The 24,257-nt window shown below is 36.0% G+C and overlaps 1 protein-coding gene across 1 annotated transcript in view; it reads left to right on the top strand.

The window, feature by feature from the left end:
* The window catches only part of DOK6 (docking protein 6), a 236,443-nt gene that overhangs the window by 71,748 nt on the left and 140,438 nt on the right, over positions 1-24,257 (top strand). The window contains exon 2 of the mRNA XM_057414770.1: positions 16,180-16,287. Coding sequence (XP_057270753.1) covers positions 16,180-16,287 — 108 coding nt within the window. The remainder of the gene's footprint in view (positions 1-16,179; positions 16,288-24,257) is intronic.

The raw sequence follows: 24,257 nt of genomic DNA, 5'->3' as shown, positions 1-24,257 counted from the left end.
TCACACATAAGTTTTTTGCCTTATTCATTCAGAGCCATCAGTTGCAGCTGACATGCAGGAAATAAGTTTTCTGGAATGCTTATAAGCAAATCCTTTTCTGTTCAAGCAATAATTTACATCTGTGGAGCCACAGAGGTCATAGACACTTAGGACTCTTGGATTGGTAATGAAAATGTTAGAAGAACGTTCTAAGATCAATGAAACCTCAACTTCTAGAGTGCAAGGCATTAAGTACCTTTCTGAAATCAACCAGAAGGAGTTGATTTGAGCCTTTGGCCTCTCTAGCCTAGGTTGTGGTGTAACCTTCATGATGTCGTCATCAAAACCACTGTTACAATAGTGGCAGGGCTGTAAACACTGTGATTTGTTCAGGGTTCTTAAAACATGACATTGACAAGGGGAGAAAAGTGCCATTACAGAAAAGATAAGATAAAATAAAATAAAAAAAATCTTAATTTAAAAGCCTGTATATTGGCCATATACACTTTTTATCTGAAATTTAACAAAATGGTCATATTTAATGTGCGCAGGATGCATGTTATCCTCAACTGAGAGTAAAAGATACAAGTTTTGCACTTTCCCAGAGATGTCGTGATACAAGTATCTTGATGATACTTGAACACCTTCTTTTATTTAAAAGGGAGAAAGTTGAATTTCAGATCTTTTCACAATCTTAAAAGGGGAAAGAGCCACCATCCTGTTACTTCTCCCCTGAAGTTTTGTTGTTAAGAAGGTAGCAATAAAAGAATGTGGGAGGGAGAATGGAAAGAGAACTAAGCCAACTAAGGTTGGCTTGGGAAAAGCAAGTACTGTGTTAGTGTTTTCTGGTTTCAGAAGTAGACCTTGATAGAAGACTGCTTTGATGCCTTTCAACCATTTTGGTTTGCTTGGGAGCCCTGCCCTGCTTCTAGAGTCTACAAGTGGCAAAACCTCTTTGTAGGCTGTATGAACCAATTTTGCTCCACTTAAGTCCATTTCTAAAGGGAATAATGGGCAAAACTGAGATGAATAAAAAGGCTGTGTCTTCAGAGAAAGAGCTCTCCAAGTTGTTTTTCCTCAGGAATTATTTGCAGAGAAAAAAATATAGCTACACATGACTCTAACACAAAATATAAGCATTTAAGCTTGCATTTCATCATTAATACACATATTCTTAGGATGTTAGCTGGGTGGAGATTAACTAGTCCAACACCCCTGAGTAGGACTGCTGACTACTAGCATGTGATTTTAAAATAATTTCAGCCATCATATCAAACTCTTGCTGATCACAGTTTGCAGGAATCCTCTGCAGCAGTAATGAGAGGGATACTAAAATAGATTTCTTAATGTAAGCACTCTCTGACAAGACACACACCATCTCTATGATAGTTCTAAGAAATATTAATCATCAGTGGTAACACTGGAGAAAGTGCTGCCCTAAAAATGAAGAACTTCAGTCAGCAATGTGTAAGTGCTTATGATTTTAACAGCATATCCTTTAAATCCTTAGTGCTAATTAATTTTCCATTTGAGGTGCTTATAAATTGGTTAAATTTTGACACCACCTGTGTCTTCATTTTGAGGGTATACATTCCCCCCAGTAAAGCTTCTGAGTAAAGGTATACACACACCACACAAACACATTCAGACATTTAGTTGTGGATATATTTTTAGAACAAACACCCACTTAGAAAAGTGACTTGCATCTCTGGAGAAACGGTGCCGTGTTGTTAAAACTAACAGTGACATGTAGAATGACATAACATGCACGACCTTAAAGCAATTAAGTGTGTGTTGTATTGTGTTACTGAATTAGCTTACGGTCACTGAGGTTTTCTTCTTTTTTCTTTTTTTTTTTTTTAATGGTTTGCCTTTTTTTTCCTGAAAAAACATCAAAGGCTCCTTATTGTCTTTCATAAATTAAACTGTTATTTTCTATTTATAGACATGAGGGAAGGAGAGAGAACTTTTAACTTCTCTTTTAAGATAATCCCATTTTAAATAAGCACTAAGACTCTAACTAAGACCAAAATATGATCTGGTCCCTGAACAAAAACTGATGATCCAAAGGAACTGAAAATATTTTTGTTAGTAGTTCTAGGTAAAATTGTGTGGGTGCAAGGATTTTATAGTGTTTCAGTTGGAGGTTGGTTGAAGACTTATAGAACCAAAGACTAAGATAAAGAAAATTGTAGACTTCTCACAATTTCTGGATGCTGAAGAGGACCGAAAGACAAGCTGAATGTGTGTGGACTATTTTGTGCAAATTCTGTCAAGACAATTCTAATGATTTTTGCTAGGAAGATAGAGGATTTTAAAAAAAAAAAAAAAAATTAATGGTACCATGCTTCTAAAAAGAGTTTGTCCAAAAGATCAGCTCTAGTACTGATCTGCATTGGTATATCTTGTAAAAGTATTAGTTTCCTGATTTTTTACTATATTTGGTTGTGAATTTTTGTTAGCAATGAGCAAGAAAGAAAATTATGAAGGGAAACTGGGAAAATATTCATGTAGGCCTGTTCACAGTAATTTTGACCAGACATCTAAATGACAACATTTTGAAGTTAAACTTGGCTATTTTCTGAAACAAAGTTGCTTTCTTCTCATTTCTGCTGGTGATCAGTAGGAATATTACTTTCAGTCACTTTTAATCAAGGCTTTCCTCTGTAAAAGATGACTGGAAGAGTTTTATATAAATAAGGCACAGAAAACAAAGTATTGAACAAATATACTATTACTTTCTGCAAACAACAAGTTTAGAAAAAAATAAAACCCCCATAAACCCCTGTCTTCAATGCCTGTACCATTAAAAACTGCATTTGAATGATTTTTCTGCAGACTTTGGAAACAAAGATATGCAAAATATCTTTTGCATATCCATATTTTACATGTAAACTTCACATTTAAGTAAGTATTTTTGTAGAATGAAGTTTGCTAATGTTTAATAATAGGAGACTTAAGCTGTGTATGTAGGATAGAAATAAATGAACTCCTCCATGGCTTTGCACAGGAACATATCCTGTGAGACAATTACTAATTTTAATAATATTCTTCTACTGCTGTGCTGCTAATAATAAAAGAATGGAGACTGTTCATAGTAGAAAGAAATTCCTGCCATATGCAACAATAGAAACAGCAGTAGTAATGGAAGTAGTAGTTGAGAAATATAAATTTCTATGATAAAGTAAAGAACTTTCACTGTAAATATGGCTGATTTTCCATTATAAGTTTTAGAGCTTAAATCCATTATGAACCAAGACTGAACTCATTTAAGGTGGGTACTGAAAGATACTTAAAGTCCAGCAGAGCAGACTTAAGAAAACCTGAGGGAAAACAGTAAGAAGCAGGGGTTTGTTAATTTGAAAGGTAGTGGAGTCAAAGGAGAAATTACACATCATGTGCTGTCTGAAAAGAATAGAGTTGGATCCTTATAAAGAAAAACAGAACAAAAGGCTCTGCCATCATAAGGTAAGATGGTACAGCATCCTCAGCTGTTGAGTGTGTCACGGTAGCTGCCTCGCTGTGACCTAATGCTGTGAGTTCACAGGTGAACGCTGCATTGATCTGCCATGTCTGCACTGGAACAGCTCTTCCTGCTGATAGATTCATTATAGTATACGTTAAAAATACAAAAGCCAATAGAAGAATGTACTAAAACAAGTGATTTGGAATCAAAGGCAAAAATCTGTTCATGCAGATGTTAGCTGCAAGAATTAAAATTTCCACTGGGACAAGGCTCATAAATTAAATCACAATAAAAGCTAGCTCTTCAAGGCACCATGGTTGCATATTAGCCAATGAGCATATATGAAAAAAGAATTATGAATGTGAAATGTCCGATAGTTTTACTCCCTGCTACTCCTAAGGAAATAAATTATTTCTATCATAGTAAACCGATACCATGAGTACAATAAGAAAAACTGTCAGACTTCAAATGTCTCCTTGGTTATAAATATTGTGACAAGTAGAGAAGGAAATGAAAAAAGTAGCAAGCACCTATTGCATGGCATTCTGCAACTGAAGGAGGCAGGGCTCAGTGACTTGCACATTTCCTCCCATTCATCTATACCCAACTGTTACCTAACTCTATTTCAGTTGATATGGAAGCAGGGTCATTTTAAGTGCAGACTTCAAAACAAAAAGGCAGTACATGTAGCTATCGCTGCTCTGCAATGCCGGGCGTAGACCTGCCTGTATACTGGCAAGAGCATAACAGCCATGTAAAAAGAGTTGCTTCGTTTAAGTTCTGAAATCCTGGCAATGTAACTGTGAATTTAGAATCCTATCCATAATATAAATATATCAATACATCTATTGGTGAATGACCAGAAAATATATTGATGAACATCAGGAAACGGAAGGTTAGCTTCTGCTGTCAGTACGTATTCTCTGATATATAGAGCTTAGGTAAATACAAAAAAACACCTCTCAAACTCTGAATTATTCAGTGAGGGTGCCTGGGATTATGAACGTTCATTTTTGTGATTCTAACTGAAATCTCTTTTCCTTCCTTGTCTCTCCTCCCCAACAAACCCCCAGATCAGAAACTTGAATTCTAAGGTATTGAAAATGGGAAATTTTCCACGACTTTGTTACAAAACATCAAGAGTCTGCACCTTCTGTGGACTTGATGTGTAAGACAGTATCTGTGGTGAGCCAGTCAGTTGGCACCATATGCATAAATCTTATCCTGAAGAGGTTAAGAACTGGTCATAATGCTTTGCTTATTTATTTACTATCATAATACAAAAACTATAATAAAATTATTAGTCTGTTCTCTGACAGTCTCTTTTATCATACAGTATTCAGCAATATTTTTTTAGGTCATGATTCATAGTACGTTGTTATTCAGAGGAACTATTAATAAGTAATCATTCTATTAAACCTGCTGGGTTATTTGTTGGTTTTGTTGGGTTTGGGGTTTTTTCCATAAAATCTACATATTTTATTTTCTAAATATAGTTTTCTACTGACTTTTTCATGGAAAGACTGCTTAATCTGACTTGCTTAACAAAGCAGACTTGCTGTGGTTTTGTGAGTTGCTCTCATTATATAATAAAGCTGTATCTGTAGCAACTCTCCTTCATTTTAAGTCTTACGCTAAAAATTTCACTCAAGCTTCACAAGTAAAATTTGAGGATTAGTTAGTTAACACTGCAAAGCCAAATTTTGATTCTGGTAGAGTTAACACTAAAGAGCACAAAAATTTTTCACCCTCTTTTCCTCTTTCCCTTTTATGTTAGACTACATATTGCAACTTAAGATCTTGTAGCTGAGACCATCTCAGCAGTCATGGGAAGTGAGCAACACAATTTTCTGCTGTTGACCTATCTGCACTTTTAATACTGCAAGTGAGAAAAGGACTTGTGTTAGCTAATATTGAACCAATATGCTAGGTGTTTGTACACTGTATAGGGGATCACAGACTGTCTGATTTGAACAGAAATGCTACAATATTATTTCTTTTTTTTCTCTTCCTCTACCCACTCCTGCCTTTAGGTAGTCCACAGAGTGTAGAAAATCAAGATGTTTTCTATTTATATGCTGATGAGAATATCAAAATAAATAGCATCAGTTGGGCAGACTAATAATTTTCTTATGCCATGGGAAAAGGTTGTAAAAGGAAAGTCTTATCTCTTACAAGCTCTGGAAAGCTGGTGATAATCAATGGAAGTGATGGGGGTGGGGATGCTGTTGTTTTGTTGGATTTTGGTTTTTTTTGATTTTTTTTCCCCTCTAATATTAACAATTTGGTGGAATGACCATTTTTCACTTAACGAAGAAATTTGTGTTTGCTTAGTGATGCCTTGAGTGTTGCTGGTTTGATCTGAGCTAAAGCATACTTAAAGCACTGGCATGTATGTCTTCTGTGGATATACCTGGATAAACTTTTCAGGAATCTCTAAACCACTTCTAGAGCAGACTTTTTTGAGACCTATCACAGGTACAGAGCAGGGAATTCGGAGTGGGTTTTTGGACTTACGAAGGCTGGGTTTGGAAATCATCTGCTTTCCCTCTGCATTATTTCCCTGGGGTTTTAACAACATAATTTCTAATCCCATGTAATAGCACATTTCCCCACAGAACATCCTGGGTAGAACTGAAACACACCAGCTGCATTTGAGTTATTAGGGAAACTCTTTCATGCTAGTTTTCTTTGAGTAAAAGCTGTTTTTATCTGTTAAAAATTTGCTTTCGCAACAAAAGCTGAACAGAACTGGTGTTGGTAGTTACAAGAGCTAAGGGCTATAACTTTTTCTTCCAAATCCTCTTAGTTGTGTGTAAAAATATTTTCTCATCCTTTTCTTGCTTTGGATTATATGGTGATTCAGTGCAACGTTGGTGCATTGTAGTAGCAAGACTGGTAACATCTTTAAGCTAAGATTTTCAGGGAATATTGTAAAATAAGTAGCATAAGAGAGGCAGAAAGTAAATCACTAATAGGCATAAATGAAGTATTTGAAATATGTATCTTTATGTTCCTCTTGAACTCTGAAGACCCACAGCAAATGACTTTTTATTCATTTATTTATTACTTAAAAATTCCAGGTACTTCTGTGTATGAATACTGCTGAAAATTTCACTGCAGTGCTCAATTTTATTATCCATTTTATTCCTGCTGCAGAGGATTCTCGCTAACTCTTTTTAACTATTTCCACTTACCATGAACTGTTAATTCATATTCCTCCCCTTCAATTAGATTAAAAGTAAGATGTAATGAAGGTCTTTGGGGCGTGCTGGCATCTGTTAAACTATGATCTTTTGGCAGGAGGAGATTTAACCTAGAGGTTATAGTAATGCAGTTGATCAAATGTTAAAAACACAGCACTGATATTAGGAATCCTCTTTATCATTACTTTTTGTAGGGTCCTGATTGAATCCTACTGCAGAACATCTTCTTTTCTATATAAGATTAATTTCTCCGTAAAATCTAGCAGACATGTCATAATACTTAAGAGAGAGTCAAAGCAGGATATGTAACTTCATAAAGAAGGATACATTTGATTTGTAGGAAACCAAAGTGATTGATTCATACAACCTTACACTTCAGAGGTTTATTGAATGATATGTCATGGATAAATGCCATTTTTAGAGTCTGTTCTGTAGTACCATGTATCAGAGTATGTTTGAAGGGCTGTTTTTCCACAGTGTCATTTGTATGCTGTTTAGTCCCACTGTATTTAAACACATTGCATGCATGCCTGGGACTGTGACTGGGCATTTAATAACGGCACCTATAGATTACAGTTAGCATATGTATCGGTGTGTCTGGATTTGCAAGATTTTTCTACATATATGCTGAAATGACAAAATATGTGCAAGAATAAAAGACTAACTTTCTTATTCTGCTTTGAGGATCAACTGCTGTTAGGAATTATACACCTACATAAATATACAGTGGCACTTATATTCAGCTCACATTTTTTGTTCTTTGTGGAAAGAGCTTTAGACTTGGTGCTGTGCTCAGCTATATTAAATCCTATACAGAACACACTTTCCACTTATCAGTTAAAACAAGAGCATCTTGAGGACTAATACCTGCAATACCTCTGCTAAGTTGGGCTCTGTGTGGTAACATAGAGAAAAGTAGGAATAGGTGTAATAGAATACTAACTGATATAAAGCTAAGGGGTAATTTTGGATTCTGAAGCTGAATTTCAGCTTGTAACCCTCTAAATGCGAGCTGTAAAAATTATTTAATATTTTGCCCCTCATTAGTGTGGAACAAATGTTTGCGATTGCTCTCCTGTTTGGAGGCTCTGCTTCATTTTAAGGTATTCTGTTGCACGGTTTTGATTGTATAACAATTTCACAAATCCCCACCTTCCTAAAATAAAACAGGATCTGAGCAGATAGATACAATCTTTCAATATGTGTTATTGCAGATTGCATGCAAAGGTCTAAATTTACTTTTATAAAGACGTAAATAAGAAGACTATCTTAATAACTCAAACTGTTCTGTTTCTCAGCATTAAGTTCCCTTGCAGGTGTGCTAAATGCCTTTAACTTTCTCAAGAACAAAGTAATGACAGCCTACTAAATATATGTAAAAGATACTGCATTTCATCTTAAAAAGCTCATCTATGGAAAAGTAAAAAAAAATTAAGAAGGTTTACTGCAGTGGTATTTCCATTATTTCAATACATAGCCATATGATTAAAAACTAATGAAAGTGGTTATATCTTTTCATCTATAAATATTGCTTTCTATTTCATAATATCAAACCATTGTTTGTGGTTTGTCATATTCATCTGTGGTGTGTATATTTGTAACTAATTAGAGTAAAACATTTTAAAAGGGGGGGGGGGGGGGGGAAGGGGAAGCTGGTATTTCCACCAAGAAAAGTCATGAGTTAAGTTAGTTTCTCCAGTTCAGTTTGAGAGGTAACTCAAAATTCATATTAAAGTATAATGAAACCATAACTTTCTCTGTTGGTATTCTTTTCTGATCACATTAGAAAAGTACCTGTGGGAGGAGATACGAACTTGGGTACAAATTCTGGCTACATATTGTTCATAATTAGGTTCTACGCATCCAGTTTTAGCTCAGTAAAATGCTTGAGATTTCTTGGGCGTAATAATTTCTTTAAAAATGTTGCAAATTCTGAGATTTTCCTGCTGCATGCCAGCTAAAACAGTTACAACCAAGTTTTTATTGTGGTTTGGTTTGAAGGTTTATTTTTTTTCACCTACTCTGAGGCCAAACGTGAAGCAAGCAGTATTAGTTTTCCTCCAAAAGAATCACTGAAGTTAGTCTCACCAAAACTGAGTCTGAAATGCAGAAAGCTAAAAAATGGCTGCTGGACCTAATTTTTTTTAAATAACAGTAAGATCAATTCAAATATAAGTGGTAAATTCTGCTGGTCTGCAGACTGGTATGAATACCGAATGCATTATTTGTGTAGGCTGTCCTTCTGTCCTTGAATTGCCCTCCTGACAGTTCAGAGCAAAATAATGGTAACGAGTTTTTAAGCAGAGGCTCCTTAAGGGTTGGTGAAATTGTATAACTTTTTTCACAGGAATACAACATGCAAATCTTTTCAGACATGTATTCCCTGCTCCTTTTAAACACAGAAAAAAGAGAAGACTTGACTCTGTAGCTGAAGTGTTTATGCACACAGTAGTTTAGTTAGTATACAAATAGTTGGAAAATTACTATGGTGTGCTTTGATTATACAGAAATCTCTAATAATAAAATACATCTTTGTATGGATTACATGTATAGCTTGTGACTATAACACCATAAATTACAGTATTTTATAAACATCTATATGAATTTATAATGGTATGTTATGGCAGCAGAAAGATGACGTATGTATACTATAACTGGGTGAATTGTCCCTAATCATCTCTCTCTAACCAACCTAATTCTTACTGACTGCAATCAAGCCCACAAGGAATGATCTAATCTGAGATTAAACAGTTTGTAGCAGATGTTTCTATATTTCTTTTATTCCTAACTTTAAATGCCAGCAGATTGGCAATCTGGAAAATAATAAGAATAAAAAATGCTATCAAAAAATTTAGGCCTGTTTGTCTTTTATAATGTTGCAGGTCACACTACACACACTACACTATAATGTTGCAGGTTTATAAACTAGAGGTTTGACCTTGCTTCCTAATTAGGATGATAAAAATAAAGCTCAAGGGTATACGCAAGGTTATCGTATATGAGGATTTTTTCTGGGTTAGATAGCCTTCGTAACATGCCTTCTGACAGCATTTTTTATTAAAGACATTACTAGTGATCTTTTGGGGATATATTGCTTTGCTTTTATTGCAATTGCTTTGTGGTAGATATTTTAGTAACATTTGGTGAGAAAATACGTTGAAATAGCCAAGAGCAGGTGGAAAGTTAGAATCAATAAAGGAAAACTTCCCAAGGTTTATTGTATCTTGTGGTAAAGTCTTGGCCTCGCATCCCAGAGCTTCTGACAGAAACAAGTAATCTCATGCTTCTGAGCAGGGCTACAGGTTATTTTTGCTGCTCCTCCTATTTGGGGATGGGTGTCAGATGACTATGGAGGATCTCTGCTCTGTTGCTGGGAGATATATGGTGCGGTAAAGGAGCAGAAACTGACTTCCATTCCCTGCTACTCTTCACCCACTGCACTAATTCAGGAGCTCAGTGCTGTGTGGCAGTGTTCCATCTCTTTTGCTTCTTCATATGGATCCAAACTTGCCACCCAAAATGCACTTAGTGCAGTGGAAACTGTTTTTCAAAAAAATGGGACAGAGAAATCAGTGCTGTTCCAGACAGGGAAAATACTGTTTGTAGGGCACCTTAATTTCAAAGACACTCAGAAACCTAAGTGCAGGAGGAGAGGTATGCCTTCTTACAGCAGTACTTGTTTCCATCTTTTTAATGCAAAGTGCTGGTAACTCAGGCAGGTGGATTGCATGGATGAGGCATTTTGGGTTTTTTTTAGTTTGTATTGACTTTGCCCAGCAATAGCTCATATCCTGTAACATCCTCTTTACCTGAGGCGCGAATTATTTTGTCATTCCATTTTTCCTCTTGGTCTTTTTTACAAATAATAGCCACTTCTAAAATCTCTGAAATTTTACTTGAATGCTTGACAAGTGTAGTTCCACTGAAGTGGTAAGGTGTCACCCCTCATCTTTTCTCCCTTTGCCAAAATATGCACAGAAAAATCAGAAAGTGGTGGGTGTCAAAACAATGGTTAAATATGGCTACTCTGACTACTGTTTTTATTTTTCTTATTATGAATGTTACATTTTTTAATTAGTGAATTAAGACTTTTTTTTTTTTTGTAACTCACAGTACGCTGCATTTCTCTCACATACCCCATAAAATAACAATATCCATTTTTAATGGAGGTAACTAGTGAAGTAAATTTGAGGAAATTCATTTTTTAGTGGTTTTAATGCATACACTGAAAATACTGTCTTGTTTAACAGGAGAGCACTCTGCATGGAAAGTCAGGGAGGAGACAACAACTAGCTTTCCCTACAGTTAATAAGATGTAAATGCGGGACTAAATGTTATTTATTATGTAAATGTCTTCTGGGAAAACCATTCAATGGGTTAGGCTAGCAAAAAAGAAACAACAACACAGGAGTGATGCTTTGGTGCCCATCCTGGTCAGTGCTGGATTTCTGCTAGTGACTAGAAGCTGACTCACTACTACTTCTCTCAAGAGACAAATGTTTCTACAGCTTCTGGCAGAAAATCAAATGATTTTCTAATATACCCAAGAAAGAGATTGCCATTTATACTGTTTTTTGGATAGGGACAGGGAAATTTCAGTGGCTTGAAAAACAAAGCTTATAGTGTTGTAACTTCCTTTTTTTGGCATTATTAAAATAAAATTAAAAAAGGGGGGGTGTTTCTTGTTTGTTTTGGGGTTTTGTTGAGTGTGACGTGGAGTTTCTGGAATAATGTGTAGAGACTTGTCAATCAAAATCCCCTCTCTAAATATTAGTGATGACTGGCAAAGCTTTATTCGCTATTTCAATGGATACATAGAAATGTTACTCTCAAAAGCATCTATTGTAAATGACTAGGAAAAGTCTTTACGAATCTCTGGAAAATTAAAAGTCACACATAATACTCCCACTGTAAACCAATTATTTTAAATTATTTTAGAAAAATGAAAAAGTTCTTCTTTCTAAAAACCTAATTTAACCAATGAATTTCCTGTAATATGTCTTTTAATGGATTTATTATTAACAACCATGAAAACAATATAACAAAACTGTATGATATGAGCATGCAGAATAATCATAGACTCATAGAATAGTTAGGGTTGGAAAGGACCTTGAGATCATCTAGTTCCAGCCCCCCTGCCATGGGCATAATGACCCATTCAGAGGCCAAACTTTTGCCTGTATTTAGTCAAGAATGTTAAAAAATCTGAACGTGCTGGAAAGGAGAGCTGAGAGGTGAATTAAGTAGAAGGAAAAGGAAGAAAAGAAGATTATGCAGAGATTTTCATTAGTAATGGATCTATTGCAGTGTTTCAATTAAAATATAAAAAAAGGATCTCTAAAGATACCAGAAATGGTGCAGCACTGGAAGTTCAATTTCTGAGTTGAAAGATTCCAGAAATCATTTGGGGGTGATAAGTTTATGTTATTCCAGATATGGAATCATTTTCTGTCGCTAATGAGATGAGGCTACTCACAGTCCAGCCTTAGAAACAGAGTATGGTCCCCTGCAAGCTTGTACATCGTAGTGAAAATCATTCTTGTACAATATTGCAAGGGACAGCTGAATCAGTCATCACCAGACCATAAGTATGCAGAGTTACTGCCATCACTTACAGATACACAGCTGCACAGGTAGTGGGATTTTGTGAAACAAAGAGGAAGGGTGTTCTTTAAAGAGGTTCTGCTATGCCATGGACTCAGCAGGTAATTTCAATAGAATCCTTCTCAGGTTTATACTGAACAAATTTTGTCATTCTAATTGATACTTTAATAAAAGGTAACCTAAATATAGCATGTATATAATACTATATTTCTGAATTACTCAAGAAAAAAAACAATGGCATTGCCCTTAATGCAAAATTTTTAAATCATATTCATTGAGCAGTGAGTGCTTATTCAAGATTGCTGTTAAACTGATTAAATCATAGAATCATAGAATAGTTAGGGTTGGAAAGAACCTTAAGATCACCTAGTTCCAACCCGCTGCCCATGGGCAGGGAGGCCTTACACTAAAAAATGTCACCCCAGGCTCTGTTCAGCCTGGCCTTGAACAGTGCCAGGGATGGAGCATTCACAGATTCCCTGAGCAGCCCATTCCAGTGCCTCATCACCCTAACAGTTAAGAACTTCTTCCTTATATACAATCTAAACTTCCCCTGTTTAAGTTTTAACCCATTACCCCTTGTCCTAGCACTAGTCGCTGGTGAAGAGTCCCTCTTCAGCATCCTTGTAAGCCCCCTTCAGATACTGGAGGGCTGCTATGAGGTCTCCACGCAGCCTTCTCTGCTGCAGGCTGAACAGCCCCAACTTCCTCAGCCTGTCTTCGTACAGGAGGTGCTCCAGTCCCCTCATCATCCTCGTGGCCCTTCTCTGGACTTGTTCCAATAGTTCCATGTCCTTTTTATGTTGAGGACACCAGAAGTGCACACAATACTCCAGGTGAGGTCTCACGAGAGCAGAGTAGAGGGGCAGGATCACCTCCTTGAACCTGCTGGTCACCCTCCTTTTGATGCAACCCAGGATGCAGTTGGCTTTCTGGGCTGTGAGTGCACACTGCTGACTCACGTTCATTTTCTCATCAACCAACACCCCCAAGTCCTTCTCCGCAGGGCTGCTCTGAATCTCTTCTCTAAATGATCACTTAAATCTCACAGGAAATACTAAATATTATGGAGACAACACTTTGAGTGGTTCTTATTCTCTCTATTAAAGGCCTGATGTGGCTTTCTTTCACAGTGACTACCCCAATTATCTGAGGACTTCAGAATTTTTTCAGAAGTTTTGATTACAGCCAATGGCATCCTAAAGTAGGCCAGGGATAAAAGATATCTCACAGTTCGTGAATAATTGAGTAAGCTTCTGTATAACAATGAAGTGCCTTATGAAACACAAATGTTTGTTTGCTGTGTGCTCACATCTGCACCTATTTATCTATATTTATAGGTAAATTCATATGCTAATGCTTTTTCAAACACTGAGATACAAACTGTCTGTTGGTGTAATAAGGGAAAATGCTGCTGAAATGAAGTGGAACTGTATACGTTTATTCCAGCTTTTAAAGTGTGTTTAAAAAAAGCAAAATTCAAATGCAAGGGTGTACCTTTGTGTATGTACACACTACATCAGGAATCCTCTTCAATCCATTCCATTCTTCAGATCTCTCTTCTCCCTAAAGGTCTGGAAAAAAAAAGTGTCATTAAATTGAAGGAGTAACAGTCTAAAGGTAAAACTTAACGGTTCTTCTTGCTATTCAGGGTTCTCCTTGAAAAGGTAGGCCTCTTCATTCCCACAGTCTATGCGCTGAAGCCTTTGAATTCATACCAGTGCTGAAATCCGGGAAAAGGCCTAACAAAGGTGATCCTTAAAGATCAGTAGCACATTGCCCACTAGTAAAAGGGTCAAGGCCTCCCTCTTGAATTTTGTTACTTCAGCTGCAAAGCTTCAAACTTGCTTCCACGCTGTCCTAGATTGATATCCAGTAGAAAAAGGCTGAAGTTGGCATTCAGGAAACCCTGCTTATTTGTCACTGAAGGGATTGCTTTGGTGTATGCATTAGGTGACCTTTTACTCTTCAAAAAGCTTCTTGGTCAACTAAGACAAAACTTCTGTAACCTGATAACCAGTTGTCAAAAATTCAGGTCACCTGTAAAATGTGGATTCTGTGACTCCTGAAACTCACTCCTGAAACCCTCCACTGATGATGGAGCCTGTAGCTTGATGTGGTTTTTCTAAAGGGAAGTCTTTGAGGACTGTTAAGGGAGGATAATGAAAATAAGGAAATCAGTCAAAGATTTGAGATTAAAACAATGGGTTTACCCTTATGAAAATATTTCTTAGGAAAAGACTTTCCACAGAGGAAGAGAGATGAACTGAAAATAGAGATGGATTAAAAAAAAAACAAACAAAAGCCAAAACAACCCAGATCCCAGAAGAGCCATGAGTACTATTAAAAGTGATACTTTTATTAAATGAATAAATATGTCCCATTTGAACATTTGGGGCTATTGCTTTTAGTAAGGTCAAAGTAATGTGGATATCCTCTACCTATGGGTAAAGCTTTTCACACCATAATGTTATGAAGCGTTAATATGGGTTAATCAGAAGATAACTGTGGGAGCAGTGCTGTTGCTTTGATAAAGTAAGTTGCAACACTGCCACGATGTTGTTTAAAGAAAGTACTATCTAATAAAGATGGTTTATGATGTCCCACAGTGTAATGTCTTTTTTTTTTTTTCCCCCAAAAATATGATATTGTCTTTGCTCTCCCCCAGGTCAGATGAAGTAATTTCTGAGATAGGAAGTATAGTTGTACAGTTGCCACTTTGCAACCTTAGTAGAAAAAGACTAAAACTTGAATGCTTTCTAAGAAGTATACTTGCAGGGACTTTCATTAAATGCTATCTTTTCTTCCAAAAGTCTTCATAATTAAACATATTGATACTGTAGTTCAATGGTAGGTTTTTTAAAAGAAAACACTTACTTTGCGTGGTAACACTCACTTGAGATAATGGCAACAGAGTAGTAGTCAGCATTATTCTATCAGAATGTAGTTACTTAAGCTTATTTTTTATAATGACAATATATGTGTCCTTGAAATAACTACATAAAAATCCATATGCTATTGTTTATAAACTGTGCAAGTACTGAAAAGGAGAATGAAGGAAACTGTTTTCATAGATTATAAAACTAGGTTAATATCCTATCCATTACTTGCATAATGTAGTCCAGAGGATTATCCTTAATCAGCTTCCCTTTAAACTGCGAGTGTAATCTTATTTGATAATTCAGTCCTGATTTATAACTTCTTGTTATGGCAATACTATCAGAATGCTTAAAGTACCCTTGTTGCTGAAAAGTACATTTTAAACAAAATCTAGTGTGTTTCTCTTAAAAATGAGAGGATAATATTGTTTTGGTTTGTGCTTTCTGAAGGATTTTATTTTTCAAAACTTGCTAAAGTTAATAATCTTTGTAGTTTTTCCTTAGAAAGTTTATCATTTAATGAAGTGAGAGAACTAGATAATGTAGTCCAGTATTGGTCACATTGGTGTTTATTTCAGCCTTGTATTTTCTTTTCTGTGCATACAAGTTTATACTGACTGCCTGCTGATTACTGTATTCTGTTAAAAGCAAAGTATCCCAGTGGTATGAATACTCTCACGAAAATAGATTATAAACACGAAAGCTAGAAATGCGTGGAAGGATTTCTGAAATTTCTCTAATGCAGCCTTATAATTCTTTATGTATCCAAAGTTCATAGAATTACTTGAGTTCAGGGATTATTAAATTTGGCATGCATGAAAGAAAGCAAAGGAAGAAAGTCTACAAAGGACTGACAATATGTATAAATTGATGAATTTTGATTACTTGTGTAGAAATAACTGATGTTCTCAAAGTTTTAAAGACTTCTAAAATAAAATACTGTAATTTTAAAATTTCTTTCCAAGTCAACTATGTAACTAAATGCATGTGGGTTGCTGTCCACCTTTAAAGAAACGCTAATATAATCCACTGATTTCATTTGCAGATTTTCAGGCGTTGTTGGTTGGTTTTCAAGAAGGCTTCCAGTAAAGGACCTAGGAGACTAGAAAAATTTCCAGATGAGAAAGCAGCATATTTCAGGAACTTCCACAAAGTAAGTCATGCCTTTCTCATGAACTGAATTATCGCCTCTTTATCGCTGTTCCTGGGAAGAGCGTGATCTTGATATGGCTAGTTTGCAAAGAATATAGTAAGGATCAGGTTGAAAAAAAAATTGTGGCACTAAAGGCACACTTAAACGTCTGTAAATCTCAGTGATACAAGTGAGATATCATGCTGTTTTTTTCCAGATGAGCGCAAACCTCCCAAAGTGTGTGAAGTTTTCTTTAAATATTAGTATTTTGGAAATGTGAAAAAAATAGCTGCTTTAATCAAATATTTAACTATTAGTTATTACCTGAAAATGCCAAATGCCTCTGTAATGGCAACACTGGTTGAATGAGTAACATTTTTCCCAGAACTCTTGAAGATTTTCAAGCTCTGTTGACAGCAAGGATTTTTAAGGCTAAAAAATCAGGATTCTGAATGAGATTCTCCCTGCTTTCTCTCTCACTGTCACTTATGTGATGTAAAATAAGATACTTGAGCACAGGTTTTTCTTTCTGTCTTATAAGTAACTGTTATCAGCTCCCCAAGTCAGTCAGTAGATTGCAAATTAGCTAATCTTAAAATAGGGCAGGGCTCTGTGCTTGTATTATTGTCTTCTATCCAGTCACCTTTAGCTTTATGTCTTACCAGCATTAGATGTGACATTAAAACTGGCAAGTCTAAATACAAAGTTGACTTAACCAAGGTCATACTGCAAGCACTGGAAGAGGGTGGATGTAAGTCTAGATCTCTTGAAGGCAGGTCTAATGCTTTTTTGTAAAAAAACTACAAAGGAGCCTTTAAGTTCTAGTAGCCTCTTTATATATTTAAATGAAAAATGGGTATATAATAATGAGCATGCAATTATCCTGTGAATGTTTTCTAAGAAAAACAACCTAACCAAAGCTCATCTCCCCCTCCACCTGGTTGGCTAGCCGCGGCCAATGGGCATCTTCTGTTGCAGTCAATAAAAGACAAAGAGACAAAGGCATACACCTGCCAAAGACCCCAGAGTTTAAAGGAAGAGTGCAAGAAAGAGAGTAGAAATTAGCACATTTGCATTGGAGTTTACTGAAGAGGAAACTGGCGTGCTCTGGTGTAGGTATGCATGGGAGGATTCTGCGGAGATTTCTCTGTATCATAAACTTGATCATAGATACTTTAACCCCAGCTACACAGAATGATCACTTGCAAAGTATGGAGAACATATTCACTCAAGAGCCTAAAGGGAATTTAGAGGATTACATATCTGAATTAATAACAGCAGTCTGTAAACTCCAAAATCAGAACCAGCAGAAGTGAATTCTTCCATTACTTGTAAAATCTCCGGTCCTATTAATGCATGCTTCTCTTTCACTAATAAGGTAAATAACCTTCACACAATGTGAAAGTGGTGTGAGTTAGGTCTGTCCCTGACAAGATACAGCTGTCCTGGAGCAAGAGCAGCTTGAATTTGTCAATGCTGGTGTTCTTACCCTTCAAATAAATAAATAGGTGATCTGGCATTAAGTTCAAAACTTACTGATTTAATCCCCCCAGTATGAAAGATTGTTACTTCAAGATTATGTCAACAACAGCTATTTCTAAGGTTTTGAATTTCAAGTTAGCAAGATCAAAGTAGGATCAGATTTTTAGATTTTAGATTTTTTTGTTGGGTTTTGTTTGGGTTTTTCCGCTGTTACTATGTTCGATTCTGATGTGCTTTATATAAACCTGCAAAAGCAAAATAAAATAAATTGCACAACGTTTTAGCAATAACTTCTGATAGCCAAAAATATCTATGGAGCAGATGGTCTGAAGCACATGTTATATAATATGTGTCCACAAAAATAAATAATAATCAAGAAAGAGATTAGCAGTAGCCTACTAGCTGTGATCTGCTAAATCAAATTTGTGGCCAGGCCCACACAAGGGGAACCGCATTACATTTTTTCTTTCACTGCTTGATTGTCCTGGAGAAACTTGTGGAATGCCAAATACTGGTTTCAGAAAATGGTGATTTATGTATTTCAGTCCCAGTGATTTATGACAAGTTCTTATACCAGCTGCAGCAGTTTCTTGACCGGATCTCAGCAATAAGGTCTCCTGTGCACATGCACACAGAAGCATGCACCAAGAGTTTCTGTGGTGCATTAGCAGTCCTGTTGTGTAAGAGATGGGAGGGGACAGGTTCTTCTTGTGTTTAAAAACTCAGTATGCAGGAACAAGATTCTTCTACAGCACAGTTGCTAGTCTGTAATTGAAATGGCCTTAAACCATGAGGTGGTTATTAACTTAAAAAAATTTCAAGGTAAGTGAATTCCTGGTAACATTTAGATACACCAAATTTCACCACAGTCATCTGTGTGATAGCCCATGCTATTCTTAAATGTAATTACAAGTCTATAATAAAAACCAAATATATTTACATATGGTAGCATTATCATAATCCTTATAAGAACTGATTGTTTCAGTTTCCCCAGTTACTTTTGGGTTGGTTGGTTACTTTTTCAGGGTTCTCTGGCCACCACCAGGTTGCCTAAATAAAGATTCTTATTGCTTAAGAAATGTGAACTAGCCTACTGTTTATTCTAGTTTAGTCCAAGACTCTTGCTTTGTTGTGGAGCATTTCAGCCTCTTACGTTGCTCCTGGTCACTACAAATACGAAGTTATGCAAGTATCCTTATGGACCTCTAATCTAGAATGCTACTGCTATTATTCATGATTGTTGTATTGCTTCTCAGATGCAAAGACATTCTCAAAAGGAAGTTGGATAAACATCTATGATTATTAGGCTTGAGTTCTTGTGCTTTTGTGGTAAGATATAACACTTGATTTGCATCCAAATTTGAATATTATTTGAATTCCCCTTCCTCACTTCCTCATTTTTTTTGTATAACATTTATGCTTTCTGGTTTTCAAATCTGTCTGGTTTTGCTGTGTTGACCATTCTGCTTGAACTGTTAGTTGATCTAAATTTCCTCATGAAGTCTTTATTTTCTCATCTGATTAAACTCACTCAAAAATTCATATTAGACAAAAGCTAAATATGAATACCTTGTGAAGATCTGGTCGCATTCACCAATACCAGATTTTTTACTCTGAGAACAATTCCAGATTTAGACTATTTTGTACTTTTCCTCTTCTTCACTTATCCCTGTTCTTTAAAAGTTTTATTGCCTAGAACTCTTTCCAAAAAGTTTCAGAATAGTGATGCCAATGTAGTAATTTCTTAGGAGTCCAGTGAATGTGTGTAGGCATGTGTTCCTGTTAGTTTTGAATAATATTATGTCAATTTTTACCTGCAAAGAATCGAGAAGTTAACAATCATTTTTCTTAGCTCTTTGAAAGAGGTGTACCTTGTCTGGTTTTCACACCCTTATTTTGCTGAGCCTTCCAAAGCATAGATAACTAAATTTTCCTGGAACTATATCCCCCTTTTTTCCCCATTTTGTAATGTAATTCCCTTCAAATATTTGTTTACAGCACTTTTGTGTAATATCTTGTCGTCTAGAAAAATCATCTGATTGGTATGGGAAGGCTACAAAGTGCATTGCTTTCATGGGCAGCTATTTCTCGGCTGATGAGATTAAAATGAACTCTATTTCAATGAATAAATGTTAGTAAAACTACTCAGTTCTGCACACCAAACAGTAAGGTTTGCAGTAATTATCAGATCCCTCTTAAAATATAAAAGTATTTGAACAATGTAATCATTCAAAGCAAGCGTTCTATGGACCAAAAGCAAACTGCAGGAATAATTGAGGCTCTGCTGGTAATAAAACTGTTAATAGAGTCTGAACACATCAAAGGGCAGCATGCAAACTAATAAAACAAAATGTCTTTCAACAGAGATTGTATTAAGGCAATAACATCTTCTTTCCTTAACAGTGTAGTGAAGAAATCTACAAGTTCAGCATGCTGATAGAACTTTGAGTTCCCACAAACTCAAACCTAAAATGCTTAAATGACACTATGAGTCTCTTCCTGTGTAGGACTCTACTAATCTTTCAAAACCTTCAAGACACTTCTAATATTAATTAGAAGTGTCAGTTCACAGGGTATATAAAGAATTTATGTCAATAGGTGGCCTTGAATTCCTCATCAGTGCCATCAGTGGCTGAATCTAAGTATCAAGGGAATAAACAGTGGGAGAAGTAAAGATCATCTCTAAGTCTCTACTGGTAGCACAATGCAACTCTAAGACATGTTAGTGCTTCTTATATGAAGATCTGTGTACCTTTATTGAGGTAAATTTGTAGTAGTTCTTGAGTGTGTGCATAGTTTTGCAGCAAAAGTGACACTACTCTTCAAAATCATCTGTTTAAATAGGAGCCTCTATTCCCATTATGTGAAGTGTTAAAACAAGGAGGTAGATAGAACATGTTACTTTAAAAAAAATATTTGGACAGTGAAGGGTTGTTTAAAAAATTTAGCCGGGGGGGGAAATAAAAATTATGATCTAAAACTCAAACTGAGTCTGGGGACTCAGTGGCTAGAGGGCAGCTCTGCTGAAAAAGCCTCGAGAATCCCACTGGGCAGTGATCTGAGCCTGTGCCTTGGCAGCAATGAAGGTTTGCCTCAACAGGAGTATGGGCAGCATACTCTCCACTGAGTGCATTTTAAGCCATACCTGGAATATCATGTCCAGTTCTGGTCCCCTAGCTGCTCTATTCAGGATAGCCATAAAAAAAAAAATGGAGATGGTCCAGCAGAGGGCAAGTGAGGAAACTGGAGGTTGTAGAAGCTGACATGAGGAAAGGCTGAAGGATCTGGGTTTGCACTAGTGAAGAGAGAAGGCCTGTGGGTATCTATTTACAGCTTTCTAGTTTTGATGACGGTGGCTGAAGTGAGAAATGGATATGCTCTCTTCTAAAGGGTGCTCAGGGGAAGGACAAGAGGCAATGGGCAGAAGTTACTTCAAAAGAAATTAGCTGGATATAAGAAAGAAAACAAAAAAAGCACAATGGAAAGAACTAAACATCAGAGCAGGCTGACCAGAGATGTCAGTATTTCCTAGCTTAAGGAAATCTTGAAGACCTGAAGATCTGGCTTGGCAGGGTCCTGTGTAACCTAATCAAAGGCTCTGCTGTCAGGGTTGGAACAGATGATCTCCAGGGGTCCCTTCCAACCTAGGCCTTTCTATGAACTATGAAGTATCTGTCACTGAAGTTTCTATAAGCTCTTGATATACCCCTGTGTTGCGCCTATTTTATCAAACTGCTTTTGCCCTCTCTTGAGTGTATTTCAGTTATTTCTAGTGATAAAAAAATATATACTTAATCCTCCTAATGTCTCTTAAACCAGTCTGAAGAGAGCTATTTCTTTGAAAAGTTCTGGTGTTAGTAGAGAACACAATGGTCTCTATGTCAAGTTATGTATATTCTGGTTTTGCCATGAAAATCTGTCCACCTTTTGGCAAAGTTTAAAACCTTTGCACTCCCATGTTTTGTGCATATTTGTTAGAAGCACTTCTGACTTTGGCATCTAAAATGTCTCATGTCATCTGTAAAGCTTCATATATGATGAACATTCAGATAATTTTCTCTCTTGAGTAATGAATATGTTCCCTCAATTTCTTTCAAGGCTAAAGCCTGACATTCACTCTAATAGCTGCTTGTCATTTCTGAAGACCAGTTTGGGGTCAGGTGTTTGAGATGAGATCATGGAGCCATTCTCTGTATGTATATACTTTGATGTGTAGGTAACATGGAAAGGAAAATCGCTGAATTAAAGCTTAGAGAAGAAGTAGACCGAATATTAGAATGTGGAAGCTAAGTAAAGGAATAAATGCTCTGGCAACCTATAAGAGCACCTTATCAATTAGATATCTGAGAGAAACACCAAGAGCTTCATGCAGTTCAAAGCTGGCTGTTCAAAGAATTGATATGAGGAATGCTAAAGGGAAGAATGGCGTGGGAAAATGGTAAAGAAAATGTATATTACTAAGGGTAAATAAATCTATTTTAATTGACTTTGCACGAAATCTTGGAGACTGGTGCAGAAATAAGAATCTGCCAATGAAAAGGAGGTGGACCAGGAAGCAAAAAGTATGGGTATGGTTTGTCTCTTCAGCTCAGTTATATTTGTTGCAAAGAGAATCAGTGCAGCAGCACAGATTCACATTAAGAAAAAGCAAGAGGGGTTGTTCAGCTTTTTACACCAAAGCAAATTGCTCTCTAATAGCACAACATTATTGTTGTGGGCAGCTGAGAGATATGCACTTCTCGGACGTTTCCCAGGAGTGGCAAGTTCTGAGAGAAGAAGACCCTGTGTTTGGAAGCAAGGGTTTCAGTACCAGGTACCCAGATGAAGCTGCCGGATAGGTACAAGAAGAGAGACTGGAAATAAGGTCTCTGCAGGATATATCCACTGGTCCTTGGCGGAAGATCAGAATAACAATTAAGCTAGGTTATAAAACAGCTGGATTCTGCAATGGAGATTTGCACTAAGCTGCTCTTCTTAATGCAAGTGTTGTTGAAAAGCTGAATCCTGAATATCTCAAATTAAGATCAAAAGTTTAAATGACATTTTTTGTTTTCATTTGCTTTTATCATACAATTTGTTTGGTCCTTTCTTGTCAAAATAATCCACACCTTTCAGAAGTGAGGAAGGTGTAAAAGGAAATTGGCATTTGTTAAACCACCTGTATGAAATATACTTGTGTGATGGCCATTATGGAAAAACCATGAGAGAAACCAAAGTATAATCAGTGTACGATTAAGTCAGAAAAACAATGAAGTTATGAGAATAAAACATAATTTATAAAGCCTCTATTCAACAGAATTGTATTTAACATTTATTCTGACTGAGGTTAAAAACCATTATGAAAAATCAAATATGATCATATAATTAAGGCAATGTATATCATAATATGTTTAGAAGAGGTGCCAAGAAACGTAAAGGTATTTATTTGTCTTAACATGGAGTAGGAAAATGCCATCGATAAAAAACACGGGCCCACTGCCACACAGATAACAGGAAAATGGTGGAGTAAACTTACAGAACTAGGAGTCAAAGTAATATTTAAGACTTCCTTTCCTAGCCTTCAGCACTTGACTCTGCATTTATTATTCTTTTGCAATACTGTGTGTCCACTTTCACTACTCAAGTGTAGAAGGTAGATATACTACATAAATAATAAAAGTTCTTGATGAAAGTTAAACACCTAATTATTTGCCTGCTGTGTATAACACTAAGAAAGAAATGTTATGTGAAGATTTTTTTTTTCTTAATAACAACATTTTCCCTTGAAGCTCTATGAATTACATGTCTGTGTTGTTGGGAAATGTTTACATTTTGATGTGGAAATGGCAAGAGGCATGGTCCCTTATGCAATAGCTGTAAAAGGAAGCAGGTACAAACAGCAGGTTATGGTATATGAGGGAGGGCAGACAGTTTTGGCACTGCAATTTACTTTCTTTTAATAAAGGGAGATGAAATATAATAAGTCTTAGGAGGGCTAAATTTCTTGTAAGGTTTTGATTTGCTTATAGTAAAGGAGGCTTTGCAACATAAATAAAGAGCAATTTATTATGAAAATTGGCAGAAAGCTATCTAATTTTTACTTCATAGAAAAAAATTTGAAATTCAAATCACTGGCTGATGAAGGTTATTAAAAATGCATTAGACTTGAAAATGTAGCTGCATGTAATTGTCATAATAGATATTCAAAAATAATTTTTCCCCAGTGGCAATTAAGCTAAAAGAATTTTCAAATTATCATCTAACAAATTTCAGTTAATTTTAGTAGCAAATAAAATTAAAACATTTCATAAAGTTTGTAAAAAATTTAGAACTACTTCTTTAAAAAAAAAATCCTAAAAACTGTTGCATTTCTGTTCAGAATCTTTCATTTTCATCTTTTTCAATTTCCTGCCATTTTATTTTATTATTTTATTTTAATTTTTTATTAATTTTTCTTCATTTCTCCCTATTGGAGTTTTCTCTTTTTCACTTTTTTCTCCTGAAGACCTCTGGACCACTTTGAGTACATG

This window comes from Pezoporus wallicus, unplaced genomic scaffold, assembly GCF_028554395.1.
Source record: "Pezoporus wallicus isolate ANWC-B61680 ecotype Strahan unplaced genomic scaffold, APGP_CSIRO_Pwel_v1 contig_2, whole genome shotgun sequence".
In the NCBI taxonomy this organism is placed as follows: domain Eukaryota; kingdom Metazoa; phylum Chordata; class Aves; order Psittaciformes; family Psittacidae; genus Pezoporus; species Pezoporus wallicus.
This window is presented reverse-complemented; position numbering and strand designations above follow the sequence as displayed.